This window comes from Myotis brandtii, unplaced genomic scaffold (genome assembly GCF_000412655.1).
Source record: "Myotis brandtii unplaced genomic scaffold, ASM41265v1 scaffold456, whole genome shotgun sequence".
NCBI classification, from domain to species: domain Eukaryota; kingdom Metazoa; phylum Chordata; class Mammalia; order Chiroptera; family Vespertilionidae; genus Myotis; species Myotis brandtii.
This window is the reverse complement of record NW_005367431.1, coordinates 4,311,200-4,334,697: the sequence shown is the minus strand read 5'-3', so window position 1 is coordinate 4,334,697 and position 23,498 is coordinate 4,311,200. Positions and strand designations below refer to the sequence as shown.

The 23,498-nt window shown below is 40.5% G+C and overlaps 2 protein-coding genes across 5 annotated transcripts in view; one reads left to right on the top strand and one right to left on the bottom strand.

The window, feature by feature from the left end:
• TMEM50A (transmembrane protein 50A) overlaps window positions 1-11,421 on the top strand; it is a 13,867-nt gene extending 2,446 nt beyond the window's left edge. Inside the window, exons 2-7 of one of the 2 annotated variants that reach the window (XM_005875177.2) lie at window positions 240-344; window positions 1,067-1,179; window positions 4,239-4,306; window positions 6,700-6,792; window positions 8,546-8,606; window positions 10,915-11,421. In XM_005875177.2, the coding sequence (XP_005875239.1) occupies window positions 252-344; window positions 1,067-1,179; window positions 4,239-4,306; window positions 6,700-6,792; window positions 8,546-8,606; window positions 10,915-10,960 (474 nt within the window). In that variant the 5' untranslated portion in view covers window positions 240-251 and the 3' untranslated portion in view covers window positions 10,961-11,421. The remainder of the gene's footprint in view (window positions 1-239; window positions 345-1,066; window positions 1,180-4,238; window positions 4,307-6,699; window positions 6,793-8,545; window positions 8,607-10,914) is intronic. The other variant, XM_014546879.1, reaches the window with a different exon arrangement.
• Window positions 11,422-13,394: 1,973 nt separating this feature from the next.
• LOC102245245 (RH-like protein) overlaps window positions 13,395-23,498 on the bottom strand; it is a 33,160-nt gene continuing 23,056 nt past the window's right edge. For 2 of the 3 annotated variants that reach the window (XM_014546877.1, XM_005875174.2), the window contains 3 exons: window positions 19,743-19,822; window positions 15,990-16,063; window positions 13,555-13,598 (listed from right to left, as the gene is read on the bottom strand). In XM_014546877.1, coding sequence (XP_014402363.1) covers window positions 16,018-16,063; window positions 19,743-19,822 — 126 coding nt within the window. In that variant the 3' untranslated portion in view covers window positions 13,555-13,598; window positions 15,990-16,017. Of the gene's footprint in view, window positions 13,599-15,989; window positions 16,064-19,742; window positions 19,823-23,498 lie in introns of all 3 variants that reach the window. The other variant, XM_014546878.1, reaches the window with a different exon arrangement.

The window sequence follows — 23,498 nt, the reverse complement described above, 5'->3', positions numbered from 1 at the left end:
CCTTTACTGAGGGACTGTAGTTAAGTTTTTGAGGAGTCAAAAAGTTATCCTCAGGTTTTCCACTGCGTGAGTGTTGGGTTCCCCTAAACCCTCTTGTGTTCAAGGATCAACTATATTTGTAACTTCACTTTTATTAAGTTATTTCTGAGCTATTAATTATTTTCTAAGAACATAAGTCAGGTTTGAAACAAGTAAATAGAAGTGCTTTATTTAATTGTTTTTCTTTGTTTTTTTTTAAGTGACCTGAAAAAATGTCTGGATTTCTAGAAGGCTTGAGATGCTCAGAATGCATTGATTGGGGGGAAAAACGCAATACTATTGCTTCCATTGCTGCTGGTGTTCTAGTAAGTGTCACTGATAATTTGGGTCGTCACTATTTTGGTGTGTTTGTTTTTATGTTTTAAATTCTGTATGCTGTTTTAAATTAATGTTTTTCATTATATATTTGCCCTTGATAATATCCAGAACCAGATTAAAGTAAAATAAATTATCTTGTGGTGTTAAATTGACTTTAGCATCCTACCTGAAACCATCTGCAGGCTGCACTGTAATTAATCAAAAGGAAAAGCAGAACTGCAGCCATTACTTATTCACAATGTCAAGAGAATAGCTAAAATTCTATCAACAATAATTATTCTCTATATTACTTTGAAGTTTTGTTTTATTTTTCAATACGTATATCTTTCTGGAGGCTTATATCAGCAGCAGGCCATTCCTCTTGTCAGTTGGAATCTGAATCATTTTATTTCTTTCTCCTCCTTGAGATATTGTAACTGATTTCTAGTTCACAGAGTAAGATTATAGGCTTTATTATGAAAATATAAATATTGATTAAAATAGACTTAGAAAAGAAGTTTATGTTAATATTCATTGCTGTCAGATTTAAGGGTGTGTAATATTTAATCAGATATTAAACCATGTGCCAGTACATGTAAGAAATTGCTGGAACATTTAAGAAAAATTGGAAATTCATTGAAGGGATTCCTTCACTTTAATACCTTGCTTTCTTTTGCGCCAGTAATATATGCAATTTCTCCTTGATAATCACCTTTTTTGTTTGTTTTAGTTTTTTACAGGCTGGTGGATTATCATAGATGCAGCTGTCATTTACCCGACTATGGAAGAGTTCAACCATTCATACCATGCCTGTGGCGTTATAGCAACCATCGCCTTCCTAATGTAAGTGTCGTTGTCAGTGACACTAATTACATAGGTTGTCACAAAATAAAAATGTTTTACACATAGTTGAGTAGATTTAAATTTTTGAAATGTTGTGAAGTTAACAGGTTGGGCATCGTTTAAAAGTCAAACAATAGAGGACTTATAAAGAGAAGCCACAACGCTCTTTTCTATTCTTCCTTTTACCTCTCCTCTTCCACTTCTGTCTTCCAGCTCCTCTCAGCTGTCCTATTTCTATTCTATCAATGTTTATAACATTACTTTTAGGTCAGAAACCATGTAGTACTTTGTCTAAGGGTTTGTTTATTCATCTACCAAATATTTATTAAGGTTTTATAGTCCCAGACTCTGCTGTGGAAACAGGAAATCGAGTAGTGAATAAATCAGGAAAATCCTTGCCTTTTTGGAATTCGTTTTATAGTCCCAGACTCTGCTGTGGAAACAGGAAATAGTGAATAAATCAGGAAAATCCTTGCCTTTTTGAAATTTATACTCTAATGAATGAGGCAGATAGTAACAAAAGAGAAGTAAATTAAATACATAGCATGTTAGATAACGGTAAGCACTAGTGAGAAAAAGCAGAGAAGGGAGATATGAAATGTCAACAGAGCGTGTAGAGATTTCATACCAAGTCAAGGAATGCCTCACTAAGAAGGTGGTTTTTGAGCAAAGACTTGTAGAAATGAAGGAACTTATCATGGGGATATACATATAAGAGAGGATCGTTTCAGACAGCAGCAAGTACCAGGACTCTATGGCATGGAGATCAGTAAGATTGGAGTGAAGGGCTAAGGTAATAAAAGCTAAAGAAGACTGAAGACTGTTCCAGACTGAGGAGACTAGAGAGATATTAGAATAAAATATACCTCATGATTCTGGACAGGATTCTTTTGCTATTAAGAGCATTATTGGGGGGGGGCGGGGCGGAGAGAGCATTATTGGGACAGTTGGGAAACTTGAATGAGGTCTGAAGATTAAATGGTAATGAATCATTGCTCATTTCCTGCTTTTTTTTTTTTTAATATTTTATTGATTTTTCACAGAGAGGAAGGGAGAGGGATAGAGAGTTAGAAACATCGATGAGAGAGAAACATCGATCAGCTGCCTCCTGCACGCCCCCACTGGGGATGTGCCTGCAACCAAGGTACATGCCCTTGACCGGAATCGAACCTGGGACCCTTGAGTCCGCAGGCCGACGCTCCATCCACTGAGCCAAACCGGTTAGGGCCATTTCCTGCTTTTGATGGTTGTATTGTGGTTCTTTAGAACTGTCTTGTTTGTGGGAAATACATATAATTGTATGCCTTGTTTGTAGGAAGTACAGTTCCTGGGATTGTGGGTCATCACGTTGACAACTTTAAAATATTCAGGGTCAAAAATTTAAAGTACTTGCAACTTTTCTGTAAGTTTGAGATTACATATAACACTAGTAATATCAGAGAACAAACAGAGATTGTTTAAGAATGTACTGAATAGTTAAGACTGACAATACGGGGTCATGGCTATCTAATAGAAAATTGTGAATTTTATTCAGATGGCTCAGCAAGGAAAAACAAGAGCTAAGAACCACTAACACAGGAACATCTACATTTTTAAAAATATGAAGCTTGTTTTAAAATATATCTATTTTCCTGGCCTGCGTGGCTCAGTGGTTGAGCATCGACCTGTGAACCAGGAGGTCACAGGGTCAATTCCTGGTCAGGGCACATGCCTGGCTTGCTGACTTGATCCCCAGTAGGGGGCGTGCAGGAGGCAGCCGATCAATAATTCTCTCTCATCATTGATGTTTCTATCTCTCTCTCCCTCTTCCTTCCTCTCTGAAATCAATAGAAATATATTAAAAAATAAAATATATCTATTTCATGTACCAAATAATTTAGTTAATGTCATTGAAAATAATTATGAGTATTTTGATCATTCTAAAACTTAGATTTGAGTCCTTCTCAGTGGTTAGAGTGTCAGCCCAAGGACTGGAGGGTTCCTGGTTCGATTCCTATGAAGGGCACATACCTCGATTGCAGGCTCGATCATCGGCCCTGGTCAGGGCCCTTGTGGGAGGCAACCAATCGATATGTCTCTCTCACATCAATGTTTCTCTGCCTTTGTCTCTCTCTCTCCCTCTCCCTTCCACTCTCTCTCTCAAAATCAATGGAAAAGTATCCTCAAGTGAGGATTAACAAAAACAAACAAACTAAAATTTAGATTTGAATGAATAAATTAAGACTATATTATTGAGAAAAAAATTAGGATTCAAATATTCAATACATTTATTGAGCACCTACCATGTGTTAAGCCCTGTGCTAGACACTGAAAATAAAAATGGGAAACAAGATAGACAGAGCTCCTGCCTTCATGAAGCTTATATTCTAGTGGTATATGTGTGTGTGCTAAATGTATATAATGTTTAACTTTTTAACTTGCTATATTGTGAACATTTCCCATGACATTTAAACATTTTTTAAAGGATACTTCTAAAGAAGGCAAGGCTATCTCAGTCTAGAGTGGTACTGTGTGAAAGTCAGTGAGACTTTTTATGTTTGGAAAATCTATCAGGAAGTGAAAAAAAGATTTTACCCTTGATTCTCTTTGTGTTGAGTATGTCTGATATGTACAAATGGAAAACTAGATGGGACCAAGCTAAAGATTATTCTAGTCTTAGCAAGATAAAAAATTTTTTATTGAGGTATAATTGACTATTTTGAGAATTTCACTCTCACATTTTAAAAAGCATCAGAATGATCTAAAGGACCTGTTAAAACTCAGATTGCTAAGCTGCATACCCAGAGTTTTGCTTCATAAGTTTAGATGGGGCTGGGAATTTTCTTTCTAATGTGTTCCCAGGTGATGGCTGATTCTGCCAGTCTTGTGACTATAACTGCTGCTTTAGAGCATATCTGATTGAAGGGACTTGCTTAAGATCATATGAACCCATTACTCTAGACTCATGAGGCCTAAGCTTAAATTTGAGGAATTCTAGCTTATTGTATCTGATAATCTGATGTCATGGATAGTCTCCTCTTGGCATCGGAAACCCTGATTTCTTGGTTTTATTTATACAGGATTAATGCAGTATCGAATGGACAAGTCCGAGGAGATAGTTACAGTGAAGGTTGCCTGGGCCAAACAGGTAAATAGGTACAAATAATGTCTTACTATGCATCCTTAAAATGAGAATATACATGGAGAATATATATAACTCCTTCAGATCAGGAATAGAATGAAGGTGTATCTAGAGCAGAAGTTACAGGTTCCAAGGCATAAGGTAAAAGTTGCATTTGGTTAGATTTGGCTTTAAAGTACAGAATATGCAGTTTTGAATATATAACCCTGTGCAATAATGTAGATATAAATGTACACAGTAAAGAACAGTATATAACGAATGTATATGCAAAATAGAACTTACCTTACTTCCCAGCTATCCCATATAAATTTTCTTCTCTTTTTTGCCAACCTTATTTGATTGAACTAGCATTTTGAAATAGTTTAGAATCATAGGTTTTAGTGTCTGTTTTAAAATACACAACATAAAATTTGCCATCTTAACCATTTCTAAATGTAGTTAGTAGTGTTAGTATATTCACATTGTTGTGCAGCCAACCTCCAGAACTTCTTTTTATCTTGCATACTGAATATAATAATAGAATTTTAGTGTGTGGGTTCATCCAGGCCCTTCCTCCTCAGCTGAGGAAATCATATCCCCTAGACTCCATTGCCATGCACCCGAGGTAAGCAGGATACAGGACATGTGTGGCAGTTTCTAGAGTCCAGTTTGCTCAAAGAATTGAGGGGACAAATATTTATTAAGCAATGTAAATGGTAAACTGAAAGTATTACATCCATACAGAAATAAACTTGGATGTAGGCAAATTGCAAGGTTTTTTGTTGTTTGTATAATGAAACTAGAGGCCTGATGCACGAAATCATGCAAGGGCTTTAGCCCCAGCCCCTGCCTGCTGTGGCTTTATCCAGGAGGAAGGACGTCTGGTCTAATTAGCATATTGTGCTTTTATTATTATAGATAGGAGAAACCACTAGTCAGCTATGATCTCTCCTTGGTTCGTTCACTGTCTTCGTAGATGAACTTAAGTAGAAGAGATCCAGAAACATGTACCTACCATAACTTTATAAACTAAAGGAATAGGTGAATGTTAGTAGTTAGTGTTGATAATAATCTTCTATATACACTAGAGGCCAGTTGCATGAAGATTCGTGCAATAGGCCTTCCTTCCCGTGGCTGCCGGCAGCGGTTTTCCTCTAGCACCCGGGACCCAGGCCTTTGGTCCGGCCGCAGTGGAGAAGCCAAGCCTCAAGCCGCTCCGGCCACAGCAGCAAGGCTTGGCTTCTCCACTCAGGCCGCAGCAGCGAGGCTTCAGTCGTCTTCAGTTTTTGCTCTGTGCCTGCATATGCAAATTAACCACCGTCTTTGTTGGGTTAATTTGCATACTCATCCTGATTGGCTGGTGGGTGTAGTGGAGTGACACCAATTTGCATGTTTCTCTTTTATTAGTGTAGATAAAAGGCTAATATGCAAAGTGTCCCCTTGGGAGTTCAACCGGGAGACTGGAAGTTCAATTGCTCACTATGACGTGCACTGACCACCAGGGGGTGGCGCAGAATGAAGGAAGGACCCAGCTGGCAGCCGGAAGGTCCTGATTGCCGGCCAGGCCTAGGGACCCTACCCTGCACTAATTTTGTGCACCCGGCCTCTAGGAAGACAATAATAGCTAGAACTAAGACTAAAAGAATATGGCCATCGCATCTTTAAATAAAATTTGTCAGCTAGCATAGCTTTGGGGGGGTTCAGAGACAGTTGTATTTGTTTTGTGTGTGTTTTAATATCACATCTATGAGTAGCAGCTTATTTCATAACTATTATTTTATGTTTGTATATTAAATAAGAAATATATACATAGCATTCTATTTGCCATGCTAATTAAATAAACTCAGCTTGGAGTTCATTTTAGGCAGTGTAATGATTTTATAGCAGATCTTCATAAATATTATTTAAATGTGATTTAAGTCTTCCTCTATTAACATAATTTTAATGCAGCTTTTCTAAGTGCCAGCCACAATAAATATGTATTTATTTTGCTGCCAAACTACGATAGTGTTTAGATTCAGATATCACTGAATATGAATCTTTTGTAAGTATACCTATGTTTTTGTTTGAAAGTTCTCTTGGAGGACTTTAAATTTTGCAGCACAATTTCTAAAAATATATGAAAAATGAGTCTAAATACGGTGAAACATATTTTGTAAGATTTTTATTGGACAGTTGAGGACAGTTTTTCTTAGTGTAGATATTTAGGGAAAGTAAATATAGGCACTTAAAATACACAGATCAGCCAACAAGAAAAAGACCCACATCTTCACTGTTGAAAGATACTCAGAACATCTGGTCTTTTTATTTTAGACTCTAATGATAACTACACATTTTTTCTGTTTGAGTTTTTGAAAAGTTAATTGAATTGACTGCTGCCATATGAAAAACAATTCTGGTAAAATGTTAATTCTTTTAAGGTGCTCGCATTTGGCTGTTCATTGGTTTCATGTTGGCCTTTGGCTCTCTGATTGCATCTATGTGGATTCTCTTTGGTGGTTATGTTGCTAAAGGTAAGAGAGAGCACAGCTTATATTTTACTTCAATGGAATACTGAAATAGAGCATTAAAGTTGGTTATTTTTTTCATTAGCTTTTTTCATATAGCTAGGCCAGCTACTAGCAATACATTTATGCCTAGGAACTCCCCTCTCCCTATCAGTATTTTGTTTTGTTTGGATGTTTTTAGTATCTTGGAAGGAATAGGACATAGCTTGCTATTCTTTGGCTTCCAAAAACCTCAAAAGCAGAATATGTATGTTCTCCAGCTACTTGGCAGGTTTTGATTTGCTGAATAATATCCATGCAAAACTCTAATATCCTAGAATTAGAATTTATTGAGCTGATAAATTTCTGATAATGACATCATTTCCTTTTAGATAGCAAAGTAAATTAACATTTCATGTGCATCTGTTACATGAGGCCAGTTTAAGGCAAGCTCAGATAAAGGCCTGCTCTTAGATTCTTGGCTGCAATTTCGCCTGAGGGATATCAGAAAAATATGCAAGACCACTTAATGTTCCAAGTAAAATTGACTATGTTTATCATAGTAAAAATACAATACTAATGATTTGTAGAAACTGGACTAGCAGAGATATAATCTAACCCTTCTTTGAACAAAACGTGATTCTTAAACTAAAATCATGAGTTTCCTGAATTTTTATTAAAATCTTTTTAAGTCTTACAGATAAGAATGATAGGCATTTTAAAATATTTATATCTTTATTTTGTTTATATGTTTATTATTATAATCATGTTGCCAAAAATGTAAAAAAGAAAAAATAGAAAAAGAAACTATAATAATCTTACTGCTCTTAAATATTTTGGTACATTTTCTTTGTTCTCTTCTGTTTTTTATGTAGTTATAATTATAGTATAAATAAACTTTTGAAGCCTGCTTTTGCATGTTACATAATATGGTTCTCTTGCTGCTACAAAATCTTTGTCACCATCATATTAGAAAGAAAAAAAAATTACTTTTTTAAATTTGAATTGCATAATACTTGTTCATTGTAGAAAACTGAGACGATACAAGAGCTCAAAGAAGATTATAAAATTACTGATAATTCTTCTTTCCCAGATACAACTATTAATACAGAGTTCCTTTATGTAGGAATGTGTTTATATCATAGAATTTTAAGATTTCTTTCCAAAAGGTTTTTGGAGCCAGGTTATGCTTTGAGAATCATTAGTAGCAGATCTATAGTTTTATAAAGTTGTCTTTCTACAGGATCTTTATGAGCCATTCTGTTTTTTTTTTATTTTATTTTATTTTATTTTATTTTATTTTATTTTTATTGACTTCAGAGAGGAAGGGAAAGGGAGAGAGAAATAGCAACATCAGTGATGAGAGAGAATCATCGATCGGCTGCCTTCTGCCTGCCCCCTACTGGGGATTGAGCCCATAACCCAGGCATATGCCCTGACCAGGAATCAAAATGGTGACCTCTTAGTTCCTGGGTCAACACTCAACCACTGAGCCACGCCGGTTGGACGTTCCTCAGCACATTAAACAGTGTCAAACATAGTATGTAACCAGTATTTGTTAAATGAATGAAGGGATCTGTCAACTACTAAACCAATACTAGACTCTGTCATGTATTATGTCATTTAATACTCAAACCAACCATAGTTACCATCAAAATCAGTTATATTAGGAAAACTGATATGCATCAGATTATCAGAAACTAAAATGTTTTGAGATGATAAACCTCTAAAATTATTATTATTTTACATTAACATTAGTATATTATTATTATTTTTACAGAAAAAGCCATAGTATACCCTGGAATTGCTGTATTTTTCCAAAATGCCTTCATCTTTTTTGGGTAAGTTTGTTTTGCATTTTTCATCCTATCTTTTTTTTTTAATGCTTTTTTTATAATAGTTTCTTTTATGTCATTTATATATTTAGTTGCTTTATTTACCCCTGTTCAGTGCCCCTCCATGTTATTATCATCCTATATAATAAAAGGGTAATATGCAAATTGACCCTAAAGGCAGAACAACTGGGAACAACCAGTCACTATAACATGCACTGACCACCAGGGGGCAGACGCTCAATGCAGGAGCTGCCCCCTGGTGGTCAGTGTGCTACCACAGGGGGAGGTCTGCTCAGCCGTAAGCCGGGGAACAGGCCTAAGCTGGCAGGTGGACATCCCCCGAGGGCTCCTGGGTTGCCAGAGGGATGTCTAACTGCCAACTTAGGCCTGACCCCCCCAGAGAGCGGGCCTAAGCCGTCAGGTGGACATCCCCCGAGGGGTCCCAGACTGCGAGAGAGTGCAGGCCAGGCTGAGGGCCCCCCCACCCCCAGTGCACGAATTTTCATGCACCAGGTCTCTAGTAAAATATAAAGAATGAGAAAGGTTTTTTTTTTTTTAAAGAATAACTTATTGACTTTTAGAGAGGGGAAAAGAGAGAGAGAGAGAGACATTGATGCTCTTTCTACTGCCTTCTGCACACCCCCATCGGAGACCCTGCCTGCAACCTGAGCATGTGCCCTTGATCAAGAATTGAACCAGCAACCTCCTGGTGCAAGGGATGGCGCCCAACAATTGAGCCACACCAGCCAGGGCAAGAAAGATATTCTTAATACATGGGTTAGTTTACTGCCAACCTTTGGAATATACATTGATTTTTAAAATTGCTACCACCACCCTGGCTGGGTAGCTCAGTTGGTAGGAGCATCATCCTGATATGCCAAGGTTTCGGGTTTGATCCCTGCTCAGGGCACATACAAGAATTAACCAGTGAATGCATAAATAAGTGGAACAACATATCAGTGTTTCTCTTTTTCCTTCTCTCTCTTCTCCCTCCCCCATTCCTCTCTCTCAAATCAATAAATAAAAATAATTTTTTAAAAGAGTAGAGAAATACATTGAAGAGTGACCTGTTAAACAAGAATCAAGAATCAGAATTTTTTTTTTTGCGATTCTTTTTTAAAAGTTGATTTTGAGAGAGAGAGAAACAGCGATGTGAGAGCGATATATTGACCAGCTGCCTCCTGCACACCCTCTACTGGGGATGAGGCCCGCAACTTGGGCACATGCCCTGATCGGGAATCGAACCAGCAACCTTTCGGTGCACGGGTTAACCTTCCAACCAACTGAGCCACACTGGTCAGGACTCTAAATCCTTTTCTAACACATTCAGACAGAATAAATTCTCTATGTTTCTGTGCTCCCTTAATATTTGGTATATGTACCTCTTCCCTCCTCCCTGAATACTTACCACATTGGATCATCAAGAATGTGAGCAGCTTGCCCTGGCTGGTGTTGCTAAGTGGTTAGAGCATAGGCCTGTGCACTGAAGAGTCACTGGTTTAATTTCCAGTCAAGGGCACATACCTGGGTTGTAGGTTTGATCCTCTGCTCTGGTTGGGGCATGTTCGGGAGGCAACCAATCAATGTGTTTCTCTCACATCGATGTTTCTCTCCCCACCCCCTCCTTCCTTTCCACTCTCTAAAAAAATCCTCTGGTGAGGATTTTTTTAAAAAAAGGAACAACTTGAGAGCAAGGACTATATCTTATTTATCTTTATAGCCCTAGCATCTAGCTCCTAGTACCTTGATACTCAAAAAAGGTTTGTTGATTCCTAGCCAGTTTGGCTCAGTGGATAGAGCGGCAGCCTGTGGACGGAAGCTGTCCCAGGTTCGATTCCTGTCAAGGGCACATGCTCGGGTTGTGGGCTCAATCCCCAGTAGGGGGCGTGCAGGAGGCAGCCGATCAATGATTCTCATCATTGATGTTTCTATCTCTCTCTCCCTCTCCCTTCCTCTCTGAAATCAATAAAAATAAGTAAATAAATAAATAAATAAGGTTTGTTGAATGAATTTGATAAAAGTCAGACATATAATGGTTACATACTAAGCCTTGATTAACTTTTTAAGAGTGACATATGTCCCCAATACTCATAGTTAAGGATGCAGGGACGCTGGTGATAAATAGCACAGCTGAGCACAGTGAAGAATTTACTGCCTTAAGAGTGATCAGCTTCTGTTCTGACACAGGGCATGGTTTTTTTCATACAGCTCATCAATTATTCTTTGGAGCTAGTTTCCCATGATTCTAAGTCTCACATATCTTTTCTTTTCCCAAACGTAACTAGTCATGTGATGCTTCTCGTTTTATTCACAGAGGACTGGTTTTTAAGTTTGGCCGCACTGAAGACTTATGGCAGTGAAAACATCTGATTGATTGCTCCTGTACAACAGCCCTGCATGGGTTTGTTCTGTTGTGTTTGTTTTTTATTTTTAATACTCACTCCCAATCTTTTGTAATGACATTTTCTAAACTTATTTCTGAGTGTAGTCTCAGCTTACATTTGTGTGATACTAAAATCATGAGAAATCGCTATTTAAACAATAACAACAAAAATCTATTATAGTATGCATTTGATTAACTTATCAAATGTTAAGGAAAAGTATTCCACGTAAGTTTTGTTAAGTTTTATCATGGTATAATTGTAAAAATAAAAATAAATCAGAAAAGAAATTGTGGATACATCTTATCTGAGTATTTGTCATAGCCAAGATCCAAAATGCAATTGAAGTGCTCTTAAAATATGATGTGTTTATTTAAATGTGGGCTCTTCTGTGTCAAATATTAAGTGAAATATAAACATTTTCTTGTTTTTAAAAACTATTCGGTGGTCAGAATTCTTTTTCACTATACTTTGTGTTGGGTTTATTCAGTTTTGCCAAATTCTGAAAATGTTTCAGTGTAAGTAAGTAGCTATTAAAAGTCTCCCAAGGGGTGAGTGAGCATGTCAGGAGCAGCTCCTGATCCAGCCACCAGGCTCCTCAAAAGTGTCCCTTCTGGCCCTGGCTGGTTTGGCTCAGTCCTTCGTCCTACGAACTGAAGGGTCCTGGGTTCAATTCTGGTCAAGGGCACATGCCTGGGTTGTGGGCTTGACCCCCAGTAGGGGGCATGCAGGAGGCAGCCGATCAATGATTCTCTCTCATCATTGATGTTTCTATCTATCTCTCCCTCTCACTTCTGCTCTGAAATCAATAAAAAAATATATATTAAAAAAAGTGTCCCTTCTGTGCCACTGATCTGTGATCAGTTGTGACACATGGTTCTGGTGGGACACACAGTTACTCCACAGCTACCATTGAAGGAAAGAAAAAAAGGATAGGGATTTGACACTAAGGTAACAAATTTTGTTGGTGGTGGTTTGATAATAAAATTGGATTCCATGTTTCATTGTATCTCTGTAATGAAACACTATGCTCAAAATAGACCAGCCAGGTCAGTTATAATTACAAACGTTAACTACCCGGAGTGCTCATAGTCTCTTCCTCTTTGGATCCCTGCTATCCCTTCCCTCTCGCCCCCACCTCCCTCCCAGGCTCCCCACTTTAGCCAAGTGGGATTTTTTTTTTCAAGTGGGATTTTTTTTAAAGGAGCTAGCTAACTATGGGTACATGTTCTTCAGAACTACAGTTTGAAATGTTTTATTTTATAAAATTTGCTACAATTAGCCTTCATTAAACGAAATATCTCTCAGATGATTTAAACCTGTGGTACTCCTTTTCTTGTCAGCCACAGTTACCTCCCTGTATGTATGTTTTGAATATGGCCTGGTCACTGCTCAAAGAAGTAACTATTGCTGTCATCCCACAGCAAATCAGCCATGGTGAGTTTCAGATCCATAGGCTGTGAGAATTGGAGGGGATCTTAGAGGTTGAAGTCCACCTTCTCTTTTCACAGATGAGAGAAATCAGACCATGCAAATTTAAATGATTTCCTCAAGGTCATGGAACTAGTGTTTTTTTGTTGTTTTTTTAAAATATATTTTATTGATTTTTTTTTTTTTTTTTTTTTTACAGAGAGGAAGGGAGAGGGACAGAGAGCCAGAAACATCGATGAGATAGAAACATCGATCAGCTGCCTCCTGCACACCCCCTACTGGGGATGTGCCCACAACCAAGGTACATGTCCTTGACCAGAATCGAACCTGGGACCCTTCAGTCCGCAGGCCGAGGCTCTATCCACTGAGCCAAACCAGTCAGGGCCATGGAACTAGTGTTTTAATGTTGAGGCAGTGCACCTTGACCATGATGTCTTTCCCCACAGTTAATTCAGAATGTGTTCAGGGAATAAGAACTACTGTACCTTGAAAACTGTTGGAATAAAATCAAGGTCTGCAAGGACTAAATTTAAGTGAGCTCATTTCCCCCTATTTTTTATCATCTGCTCTGCTGGTGTAGACAAGAATTAATTGGGTAGCATACTTTATTAAGCATGAAAAAGAATCTACGAATTGTCAAGAAATTTAACCCAAACCTTAATGAGGTGCCTGCATCCAAGAAAATATTGGTAGCATCATTTTTAATGAAACCAAACATTTATTTAAAATTGTTATGAGCCCTAACCAGTTTGGTTCAGTGGATAGAGCATCGGCCTGCAGACTCAAGGGTACCAGGTTCGATTCCGGTCAAGGGCATGTACCTTGGTTGCAGGCACATCCCCAGTGGGGAGTGTGCAGGAGGCAGCTGATGGATGTTTCTCTCTCATCGATGTTTCTAGCTCTCTATCCCTCTCCCTTCCTCTCTGTAAAAAATCAATAAAATATATTTAAAAATAAATAAAAAAATAAAATTGTTATGAAATTACCATTTAAACAAGTCTTTAGTCTTTTATTTTTAATATCAAATCTATTTCTGACCTGTTTCATTGTACATAGGGAGACTGCAGTAACGAGTTTGTCACACAGAAAAAATGTGGGCAACAGTGAAAGGAAGCTCTCTTGTTTAGGAACAGGCCTTGTTTTTCTTGGATGCCTTTGCTTAAAATCCAACAGCCAAATGAGGAAACTGTAAAAGCAAAGCAAACATTTTTGTTACAGATGAATCCTTCCACTCTTAAAATTTGTGCACATATTGATTCTGCCTTGATATTTTGAAATTTATATTGACCAAAATGTCTCATCACAGAGGTTTTTGCATAAAATCTGAATTGGAAGAGCTCCTAGACCAGCGCTTTCAACCTGTGGGTTGCGACCCCTTTGGGGGTCGAACGACCCTTTCACAGGGGTCGCCTAAATACATCCTGCATATCAGATATTTACATTACGATTCATAATAGTAGCAAAATTACAGTTAAGAAGTAGCAACGAAAATAATTTTATGGTTGGGAGTCACAACAACATGAGGAACTGTATTAAAGGGTCGCGGCATTAGGAAGGTTGAGAACCACTGTCCTAGACAGATCTCATTTCGTATAGCTCCTTACATGGATCATTGCCGAATAGTCCTCTGGTTTTTTTTTTGAACACCTCCAGTAGCAATGGACTCACTACCATGTAAAGGAGCTAATTCCATTTTGCAGACAGTTCAAATAGCTAACAATTTACACTGCATTACTTACTGGGCCCGGGTACACTTTTTGGAGAAGCATAGAAAAGAATCTTTTTTCTCTCCTACACAACAGCTTCTTAGTATTTGAAGATAGTTCTTAGGTCTCCTTTGGGTCTTCTGCAAGCTGACTACACCCTGAATTCTCTAGTTGTGCCTTACAATATCACTACTCATTGAGGCGCTTGGATCACAGAATTCTAGAGTTGGAACTCAGAGTAGCTAACGTGGGGTATATTCTATGGATCAGGGTGCTAACATTCACACACATTATCTCCTTTGAATCCTTACAACAACCTAGTGAGACATTATTATTATTATCTCCATTTCAGAGATGGGAGGCTGATTCTCTGAGAGGTCACAGAGTTAGAGATCTGTCTGAATGCAGAATGTGGAATTTGATCTCATTCTACCAATGAGGAAACAGCCCCAGAGAAGTAAAGCAATTTGCCTGAAGGCACCAACTTGCCTGGGGTGAGCTAGGACTAGAATTCAGATCTGCTTCTGCTAAAAGGGTAAGAACACTTGCAGGGCATGGGAAGAGACTGGCTGTTGGGAAAAGCCAAGAGCCAATGACTAGAGAGAAGCAGATGCAGGATGAGGCAGGTTACACACAACAATGTGGATGGCTCTCGGAAGAATGCCGAGTAAAAGAAGCCGGGTGAAGAAGGGCATGTATCCTATGGTTGGTTCCGTTTATGTAAGTTTATAGAAAATGCAAACTAGTGTGTAGTGACAGAAAGCAGGTCAATGGATGCCTGGGGATGGGTGGGGTGGGGTAGGAAGGGAGTCGTTCCAAGGAGGCAGGAGGAAATGTTTGGTGGTGATGGGTATGTTATCTTGATTGCAGTGATGGTTTTCACAGGTGTAGAGTACATTTAAAAGTATCAAATTGTAGGCTTTAAATGTGTGTGGTTCATTGCCAGTTACAAAGCTGTTAGACGAGGAGGGAGGAGGAGAGAAGAGGCAGGTCCTCTGTTTTGCCCCTACAGAGACAGGTGTCAAGGCCCGTAATAAAGCTGGTTCTCTGACCCTTTAGTGATCAGTGGATCGGCAAGCGGGTGGAGAAAGGATTGGCCTGGGACTCTGAGGGCCTGGTTCCTGGTCTTGTCTCTGCCACTCCCAAAGTATGATACTGGGCACTAGGGTGACCTCCGTCAGCCCCCCCCTTCCCATTTGTAACAGGCAATATTGATCCCTGCTTCCCCAACCTCAGCTTCGATTGGAAGATTACCCAAGGCAACATACATCAGAGTGCCTTGTGAACTATGAGTGTAGGTCAAAGGGAGGAGGGCAGGGGGTGACAGTGTCTAGCCCAGTTATAACAACTGCTACAATGTAATGCAGGTGACTAGTTGGAGCTTTGTGTCCCTTGGCTAAATGACCCCAGGTTCTATACTAAAAGTTTCCTTGTGTCCACCAGCTATAATTTATCAAGAGTTGTTTTAGAGTCAGCTCTGCCACTCAATCACTGTGAGAACTTGGTCAGTCCTGGCTCCACTCTGAGCATCTGTCAAATGAGGGTATTAGACTTGCTGGCCTCTGCGGTCCTCCTGGCTCTTGCATTCAGGATTCTATCACCTTCACGTCACACTATTTGCTCATGTTGACAACTCCAGGTGGAAAGAAGTGTGGCCAGAGACAGTTCTCTTACCCCTGGCCCTCACTGGCTCTGAGGCATCAGGGAAATGGTAACCTTCACCACATCGTGGATTTGCTCCTCTTTCCTTACTCTTCATTTTCATTTGTTCTTATTTTACTCTCATAAACACCAAGGTAACATATGCCCCAATACCTTTTTAAGTTCATTCACTCAACATCTATGACATGAAGAGGTTAAAAAAAACTTACCTCCCAGAAAGCTTGGTCATCAAAATATTTAGCCACATGAGGTGCTTTCCATATTTTGAGGTTTAAGATGAGACCTGTTTAAATTCATTAAAAAATGTTGAACATTTAGAGCACAGCATTTGTTATCTCAAAATATCATATGTCAACTATAGTATCTCAACAGAAATCCTTTTTTTTCCTCCCACAACCAGGAGACAGACAAATGGAAGCACTGTTCTTCCTGGGCCCGCTTAATTGATCCTATAGATCTTTTAACAGGAACTGGCTAGAGCAATTATTTCTAAAAGATTTCGATTACTCTGAGAGGTGTAGGAAAACCATGGATCTGACACGCTTCCCGAGATGGAATAGAAGGGCCCTACCAGACTGTACCAGACTGTTTCAAAAGCTTATCCATTTGAAACGCAAGAGCTGCCATGGAGAGCGGCTCAAAGTAGGCACCTTGTAGGTCCAATAAACTCCCACCAGCCTCAGCTCAAGGTTCCACTTGTGTCGTTAGGAAAGTAATTTATAACCACTTGCTTTTGTCCCTGTTCTTTTCACCTGTCCAGACTCTGCCTCGAGGGCTTGGTCCTATGCATTCTGCCACTGAGTATAACCTGCCAAATCTCCCAGAATCCATGAAGTGAGCGCTTACCTTTCACAGGAAGCAGGGACATGCCCTTCATCGATTTATATGTGTGTTTTTTTTTTGTTTGTTTTTTTAAAATATATTTTATTGATTTTTTACAGAGAGGAAGGGAGAGAGAGAGTTAGAAACATCGATGAGAGAGAAACATCGATCAGCTGCCTCCTGCACATCTCCTACTGGGGATGTGCCCGCAACCCAGGTACATGCCCTTGACCGGAATCGAACCTGGGACCTTTCAGTCCGCAGGCCGACGCTCTATCCACTGAGCCAAACCGGTTTCGGCTATATGTGTGTTTTTAATGATGATCAGTCTCGATGTATTCAGGAGTAAGATTAACAAGAGTAGGCGCATGCATAGTCATATTTTCCTGTTGTTGTGCATGCCTTTAACTGATATTGGCAGGGAAAGTACAATTAGCATGTCTCATTTTGCTAGAATTACTCAGAAATGAGCTCTATCACCGACATGAATTTTCCAGGTAGCTGAGGCTTACTCATCACTAATGAAAATCCATCTAAATACATAAATCCATATTGCATTTTCTTGTCTTAGGAGTCATCACTGAATACATTTAGATTCTTTAAAAAATCAGAACTGTTGCTGGGAACATCTACTTAGGAATTGCTATAGAACACAGGTAGATAGCTGTCAAGGGTTGTCGGCCTGCTCTCCAGTTGTCTCATTTTGCTAGAATTACTCAGAAATGAGCTCTATCACCGACATGAATTTTCCAGGTAGCTGAGGCTTACTCATCACTAATGAAAATCCATCTAAATACATAAATCCATATTGCATTTTCTTGTCTTATGAGTCATCACTGAATACATTTAGATTCTTAAAAAAATCAGAACTGTTGCTAAGAACATCCACTTAGGAATTGCTATAGAACGCAGGTAGATAGCTGTCAAAGGTTGTCAGCCTGCTCTCCAGCAGCCCAAGCTTTTTGTGTTCTTGTGTCTGATTTTAAGAATTTCTTGTCCTCTGTGAGACTCTCTGCTTTCACTTCTAACATACTAGTGTGCCTTATCTTGGGGAACCAACCCCACTTCTAATCCATTTCTAATCTTCCTGAATTGGAGACCCAACAACCATACCTGATGGGGTTGTACCTTAAATAGTATAGACAGATTCCAAGTAATGGGTCTCTTGACAAGTAAAATGCTCGGCTTTCAGAGGGCTATGGGTGCTATTTTGGTTGCTTGGGGGCCACTTACCCCTTCTGTTGTCCAAGTTCTTTTTTTAAAAAAATATATTTTATTGATTTTTTTACAGAGAGGAAGGGAGAGGAATAGAGAGTTAGAAACATCGATGAGAGAGAAACATCGATCAGCCGCCTCCTGCACACCCCCTACTGGGGATGTGCCCGCAGCCAAGGTACATGCCCTTGACCAGAATCGAACCTGGGACCCTTCAGTCCGCAGGCCGGCGCTCTATCCACTGAGCCAAACCAGTTAGGGCTGTCCAAGTTCTTTTTCATCAGTTCCCTTATGTCCAAAGCAACATGTGAGGAGGAAAGCCATTGGTTTTAACTCTTCGAGGAATAATCCAGGTGTCTTTCCCACTCTTCTCTTTCTTAACCCCATTGGAGTATAAGGAACACCCCGCCCCAGAGTCCTTTGCAAGTCACTGAGTCAGTGTCCCTTCGGTAATACCGGTGAAGGGGGGAAGAGCCCCGGTGCAGGTTGCCAGATAAAGTACAGAATGCTCAGCTAATTTGAATTCAAAAGAATGGGCACCTTATACTTCCCTTTGCTAAATATGACCACTCTACCCAGGATAGAATGTAAACTTATGGATGAAAGCATTTTCTCATCTGTATTTAGTTAATCACCTCAGACTCAAAAGCTGAGGCCAGATGGTACATTAAGGTAATTCTAGACAGTTGTACTCTCTAAAACCACCCAGGGAACTCCAAAAAGTCCGTTCCTACATGTTTCAGAGCTGAAAGGAAGCCAAACGGTTAGTTACCATAATCCTTCCATTATACAGAGGAGCCAGCCAAGCCCAGAGAAATGAAGTAATGTGACTAACACCACCCAGTTCATTAGTGTCTGCTTATGCTACTTGGTCTCTTGTTTGGCATCCACTGCCTGCCTAGGGACACAATATATGAGTGTCTAACCCATAACAGCTGTTCACTTAAAGAATAAAAGTGAACGTTTCTGAAAGAATGCATATTTTCACCTGGCATATAAGTAAGATTGGCAAATTAGCGACTCTCCCAGATTCTTTGCTGTTCTATCATATTGCAGAAGCAACAACATACTTCAACCCTCTGTTTAAAGATCCCCAATAGCTCCCCACCTCTCAGAGTGACCTGACTCCTTGCTACCACTCTGCCCTCAATCCGGCCACTCTCCCCCTCACTCTGTCCACATCAGCTGCACTGACTTCCTTGCTGTTCCCCAAACACACAAAGCATGTTCCTGCCTCAGGGCCTTTGCACATGCTGTTCGTTCTCGTAGAATGCTCTTCTCCCAAATAAGCATGTTGTATGTCTCCGTCCTCTGCATTCAGGTCTCTGCTCAAAGCTTTACTAGCTAGGCCTTCCCTTACCACCCTTCCAAAAGAGCAGACTAGTTCCCCCACTCTGGTTTATTTATCTTCATAGCACTTATCACCATCTTGCATAGTATGCATTTATTTGCCTTTTTATTGTCCACTAGAATGTCAGCTCCATGAGATCAGGGCATTGTTTTATTCACTGCTTTGTCCCTAGCGCTTAAGAATAGTGCCAGGCTCGTAGTAGATATTGAATAAATATTTGCTGAACCAAATATTATTATGGATGTCCTCAGGTAAGCATTTTGGCACAAGGATTTCCTTGGCCTTCTGTACAAAATTGGGTGCAATCACCAGTCCTGGCTCTAAGAGGCTGCAATGTTACCCCTCTTCCTTTCCCTGGCCCTCAGAGTGCACAGCTGTGGCAGGTGACCTGTGAGGGCCTTTCCAGTTCTGAAATGATGTGATTCTGTTTGTGTTTTTTAATCATTTGGCTGGAGCTGAGGAGGTGGGCTCACAGGGAACTGGATGGGCTCGTGCACACCCAGCGATGGGGCAGATGCACTCTGAACCCGGGCCCTGTGCCTGGGCAGTGATGGGAGGGTGAGCGCACACTGACCTGTTATGAGACCAGATGCTAGACCCATCGCCATGGACAAGCTGAGTACCCCAGTGTCGAAGAGCACCTGGAAGCCGAGCCTGGAAATGACAAAGCAAAGATGGTCGTGTTCAGGTGTCAGGCTGCAGAGGTCATGGGGACCAAAAACACTGCTTGCATGAGTAGTGACCCGGTCACGAAGGGCCATCAGGGCAACAAGTGTCCTCTTCCTGGTGGTATATTCCCCTGTCATTTTCCTGCAAAGCCATGCAGACATGGAGGAGGGGGATTCCAAGAACCTCTTTGGCCTACTTTAATCCTCAGACCCCTGGATAATGAACTAGACCAGGAGCTAGAAAGACCAAGTTCAAGTCCCAGTTCTGTTACCAGCTGTGTGGCCTGGAAAAGTCACTTACCCTCTCAGAGCCCTGAGTTTCCTCATTAGGCCATTAAAGATGAAGGCTTTATTTCTATCAAGTCAAGGAGGGGTACAGTTTGGCTATCAGATCCATCTCCCCTGCCTACCCCTCTTGAACATGCTTCCCTGTTTGTTGTCCTTCAAGGCAACCCCAGGACTTCACTTCAAACAATTAAGCAGCCCTGAGAGGACATTGACATGCCCTTGCAGTAGAAATATAGGGAGCAGTGATAAATTGGACTCTATTAAAGTTAAGAACTGTTCGTCAAAGACACCATTAAGAAGGTGAAAGATAACCCACAAAGTGGAAGAAGGTATTCACAGTATATCTGATAAAGGATCTATATCCAGAACAGATAAAGAATTCCTAAAGATCATTAAGAAAAAGACAAAACAACACAAAATGGGCAAAAGAACTTGAATAGACATTTCAAAAGAAAAAATGTCCTAAAGCATATGAAAAGTGCTCCACTTAGTCATCAGGGAAATTAAAATCCAAACAATAAGTTTGATGGCTACATGGCTAACAGACAGTACAAAAGAAGGAAACTATGGAGAGTGTTAGAGAATATATGGGGTACAGGGAACTCTCATGTGTATAGATTGGTGCAAATCACAATGGAAAACTGATAGTATCCAATAAAATGGATGTATGCAAGCTGTATGATCCAACAATTCCACTTCTAGGCATATATTCACTTGAAGTGCATCCATATGTTCCCCCAAAACATTAGACTGTTTATAGCAGCAATACTAGAATGTTCCTAATAGCTCCAAACTAGAAACTGCCCACATGGTCATCAATAATGGATCAATGAATTGTGCTGTATTCACACAATGGAACACTTGTTTTAACTGTGTTTTCTTAGGCTCTGTAATTTGTCTACTACTTGGTACTCATTTATCACAGGGCCACACTAATGGGCCAAGCTGTTTACCTCTCTCTCTTGCAAGTCAGCTTTTGTGGGAATGCAAAACTCATATCACAAACCCCCCAACCACAAACTCTAACACGTATTTTCACTTCCTGCCCGTTAGGGGATGTCCCCACCGCTATACTCCCACAGGCATAGTCTCAGTTCCCCCGTCCTCTGCCGCCTGGTCCCGTGGGACATGTGGCCTTGCGTGGTATACCGTGCCTCTCATTTCAAGGGGTGCTGTGAGTAACGTTAAATTGTCCTTTCAGTGGTATTGGCCTCTCCATGTTGTCACCCAGTCACCTTTATAAATTAAACCTAAGCACAGTTCAACACTGTACCCCAATGAAAATGTACAATCTACAGAGATACTCAACAACATGGGTGAATCTCACAATTACAATGTTGAGTAAAGGAAGCCAGGCACACAAGGACACAGACTTCCGGTATGACTCCATGTGTATAAAGGACAAAAGCAGGCAAAACTGATCAATGCTGTTAGAAGTTAGAATAGTGGTTACCCTGGGACAGGACACGAAGGAGCTCTGGGTGCCTGTTATACGGATGTGTCAGAACACTGATCAAGTGACACCCTTACGATATTTGCACTTTTCTGGAAGTAGACTGTACTATTAAAATAGTTTGCTTGTTTTTAAGTAACATTAAGTGGCAGAATAGAAGCTAAATCCAAGTCTGCTGACTGCCAACCCATAATTCACTCTATCCTGGTGCCATCTGAAAGCAAATATGAAGCAGAAATCACCATACAACAGTCCCCACGCAAGATGGATCCCCTGTGCCAGGCCCTCGATGCCTTTCCAGCTAATTTCACATGATCCTCACAGCAGCCCTGTGACAAGGTGTTTCACCAATGGGGAGGTCCGGGTTAGGGAAGTGGGCCAAGGGTCCCAATGTCACAGGCTTGGAATGGATGGTGCTTGGGACTCAAACCAGGCAGGTCTGTCTACCCACCAAGGCTGGCCAGATCCATCCCAGCTTTCAGCATTGGAGGGTTCCTTTCACAATATGGCCATTCTGACATTCCAGAAATAGTTTTTAAAAATATTTTTCTTTAAATAGACTTTTTTTGGTTACGTTTAAATAGACATTTAAAATAAAACGTTGTGTCACTAAAGTGGAAGAGAAATGAGAGGCAACTATAAAAAAAATACAATGAAAACAAAACGTAGCTAGAATCTCTCTAAGATGTGGCAGCCTGGGCAAGTCTCTCAGCCCGAGACTTCCTCTGCTGTCGCTCAAACCGGAGGTCATCGTGTGAGCGCGTGTCCGAAGGGCGCAGAGACTCCTCGAACCCAGTGGAGACTTTCTCCCTGATATCATCAAAGGTCTGAATGAGAATTGAGAAAGAGCCAGTGCACTCTGTGATTCAATGTTCTCCAAGTGTGTCTTCACACCTCTTACAATCCTACATTTTGTGAAAATCCCTCCATCCTGGCACGGAGCACTGCCTCTGACTCATTCACATCCACTCACCTGCATAGGAAATTGTCAGATACTGTCTGTGGAATGAATGAAGGTGAACTGGTTTGCCCAATGACACCACACGAATACAGTAGCTGGTCCCCATTTCGTATGAGGTATTCCTGCCTGCCCGCTCCGTGCTTTCTCCATCTTTCAGTTACATACAGACGCCCCTCCTACGGAAGCAGCGGCATCCATAATCATAAGGAAAGGGGCCATTGTTGGGTATTTACTCCACACCAAGCACCGTCCTGAGCCCTTTAGTTATATGTTGCTGAATCTTCACAGAGATGTAGATCTTATTATCCCATTTTACAGATAGAAAACTGAATCTTAAGGAGAGTTTGAGTACCATGCCTAAGGTCACACAACAGATAAAATGCGACCTCGCTCTGTCTGTCCCTGAAGCCTGTGCCCTTTACTTCCAGCAGAACGAAGGCCTCCTACGAGGTCATGGCTGTCACGGTGCCCTTCCCTTTGCTGGGTTCCTGCAGAGGAGGAAGAACAACTTCTTGGTCCTCAGCTGTCTCGTCCTGATGAGGGCTGCCTTGCAGAGTGTGCTGGAGGCAGGCCACACAGGCTCTGGGCCCTTGTTCTCATCTCCCCAACTCCATGTTCAGTGATGTCCCCTTGATGGCAGCCGTGGTGGGGGTGTTAGCACCAGAGTGGTGGGGGTGTTAGCACTCAGCAAATGTGCTAAGTCAGGATTTTGTTTTCCTGCAGAGTGGGTTGTTCATCCTTTACTGATATACCATTGGTTGACTTTGTTTTCTCTAGGCCAGTAATACCCAAGCTTGCATGAGAATCACCGGGAAGGCTTGTTGAGACACAGACTCCTGGGCCCTACCTCCAGATTCCTAATTGAGCAGATCTAGGTGGGCTAGAATTTGCATTTCTTTTTTAAATATATATATATATTTGATTTCAGAGAGGAAGGGAGAGGGAGAGAGAGATAGAAAC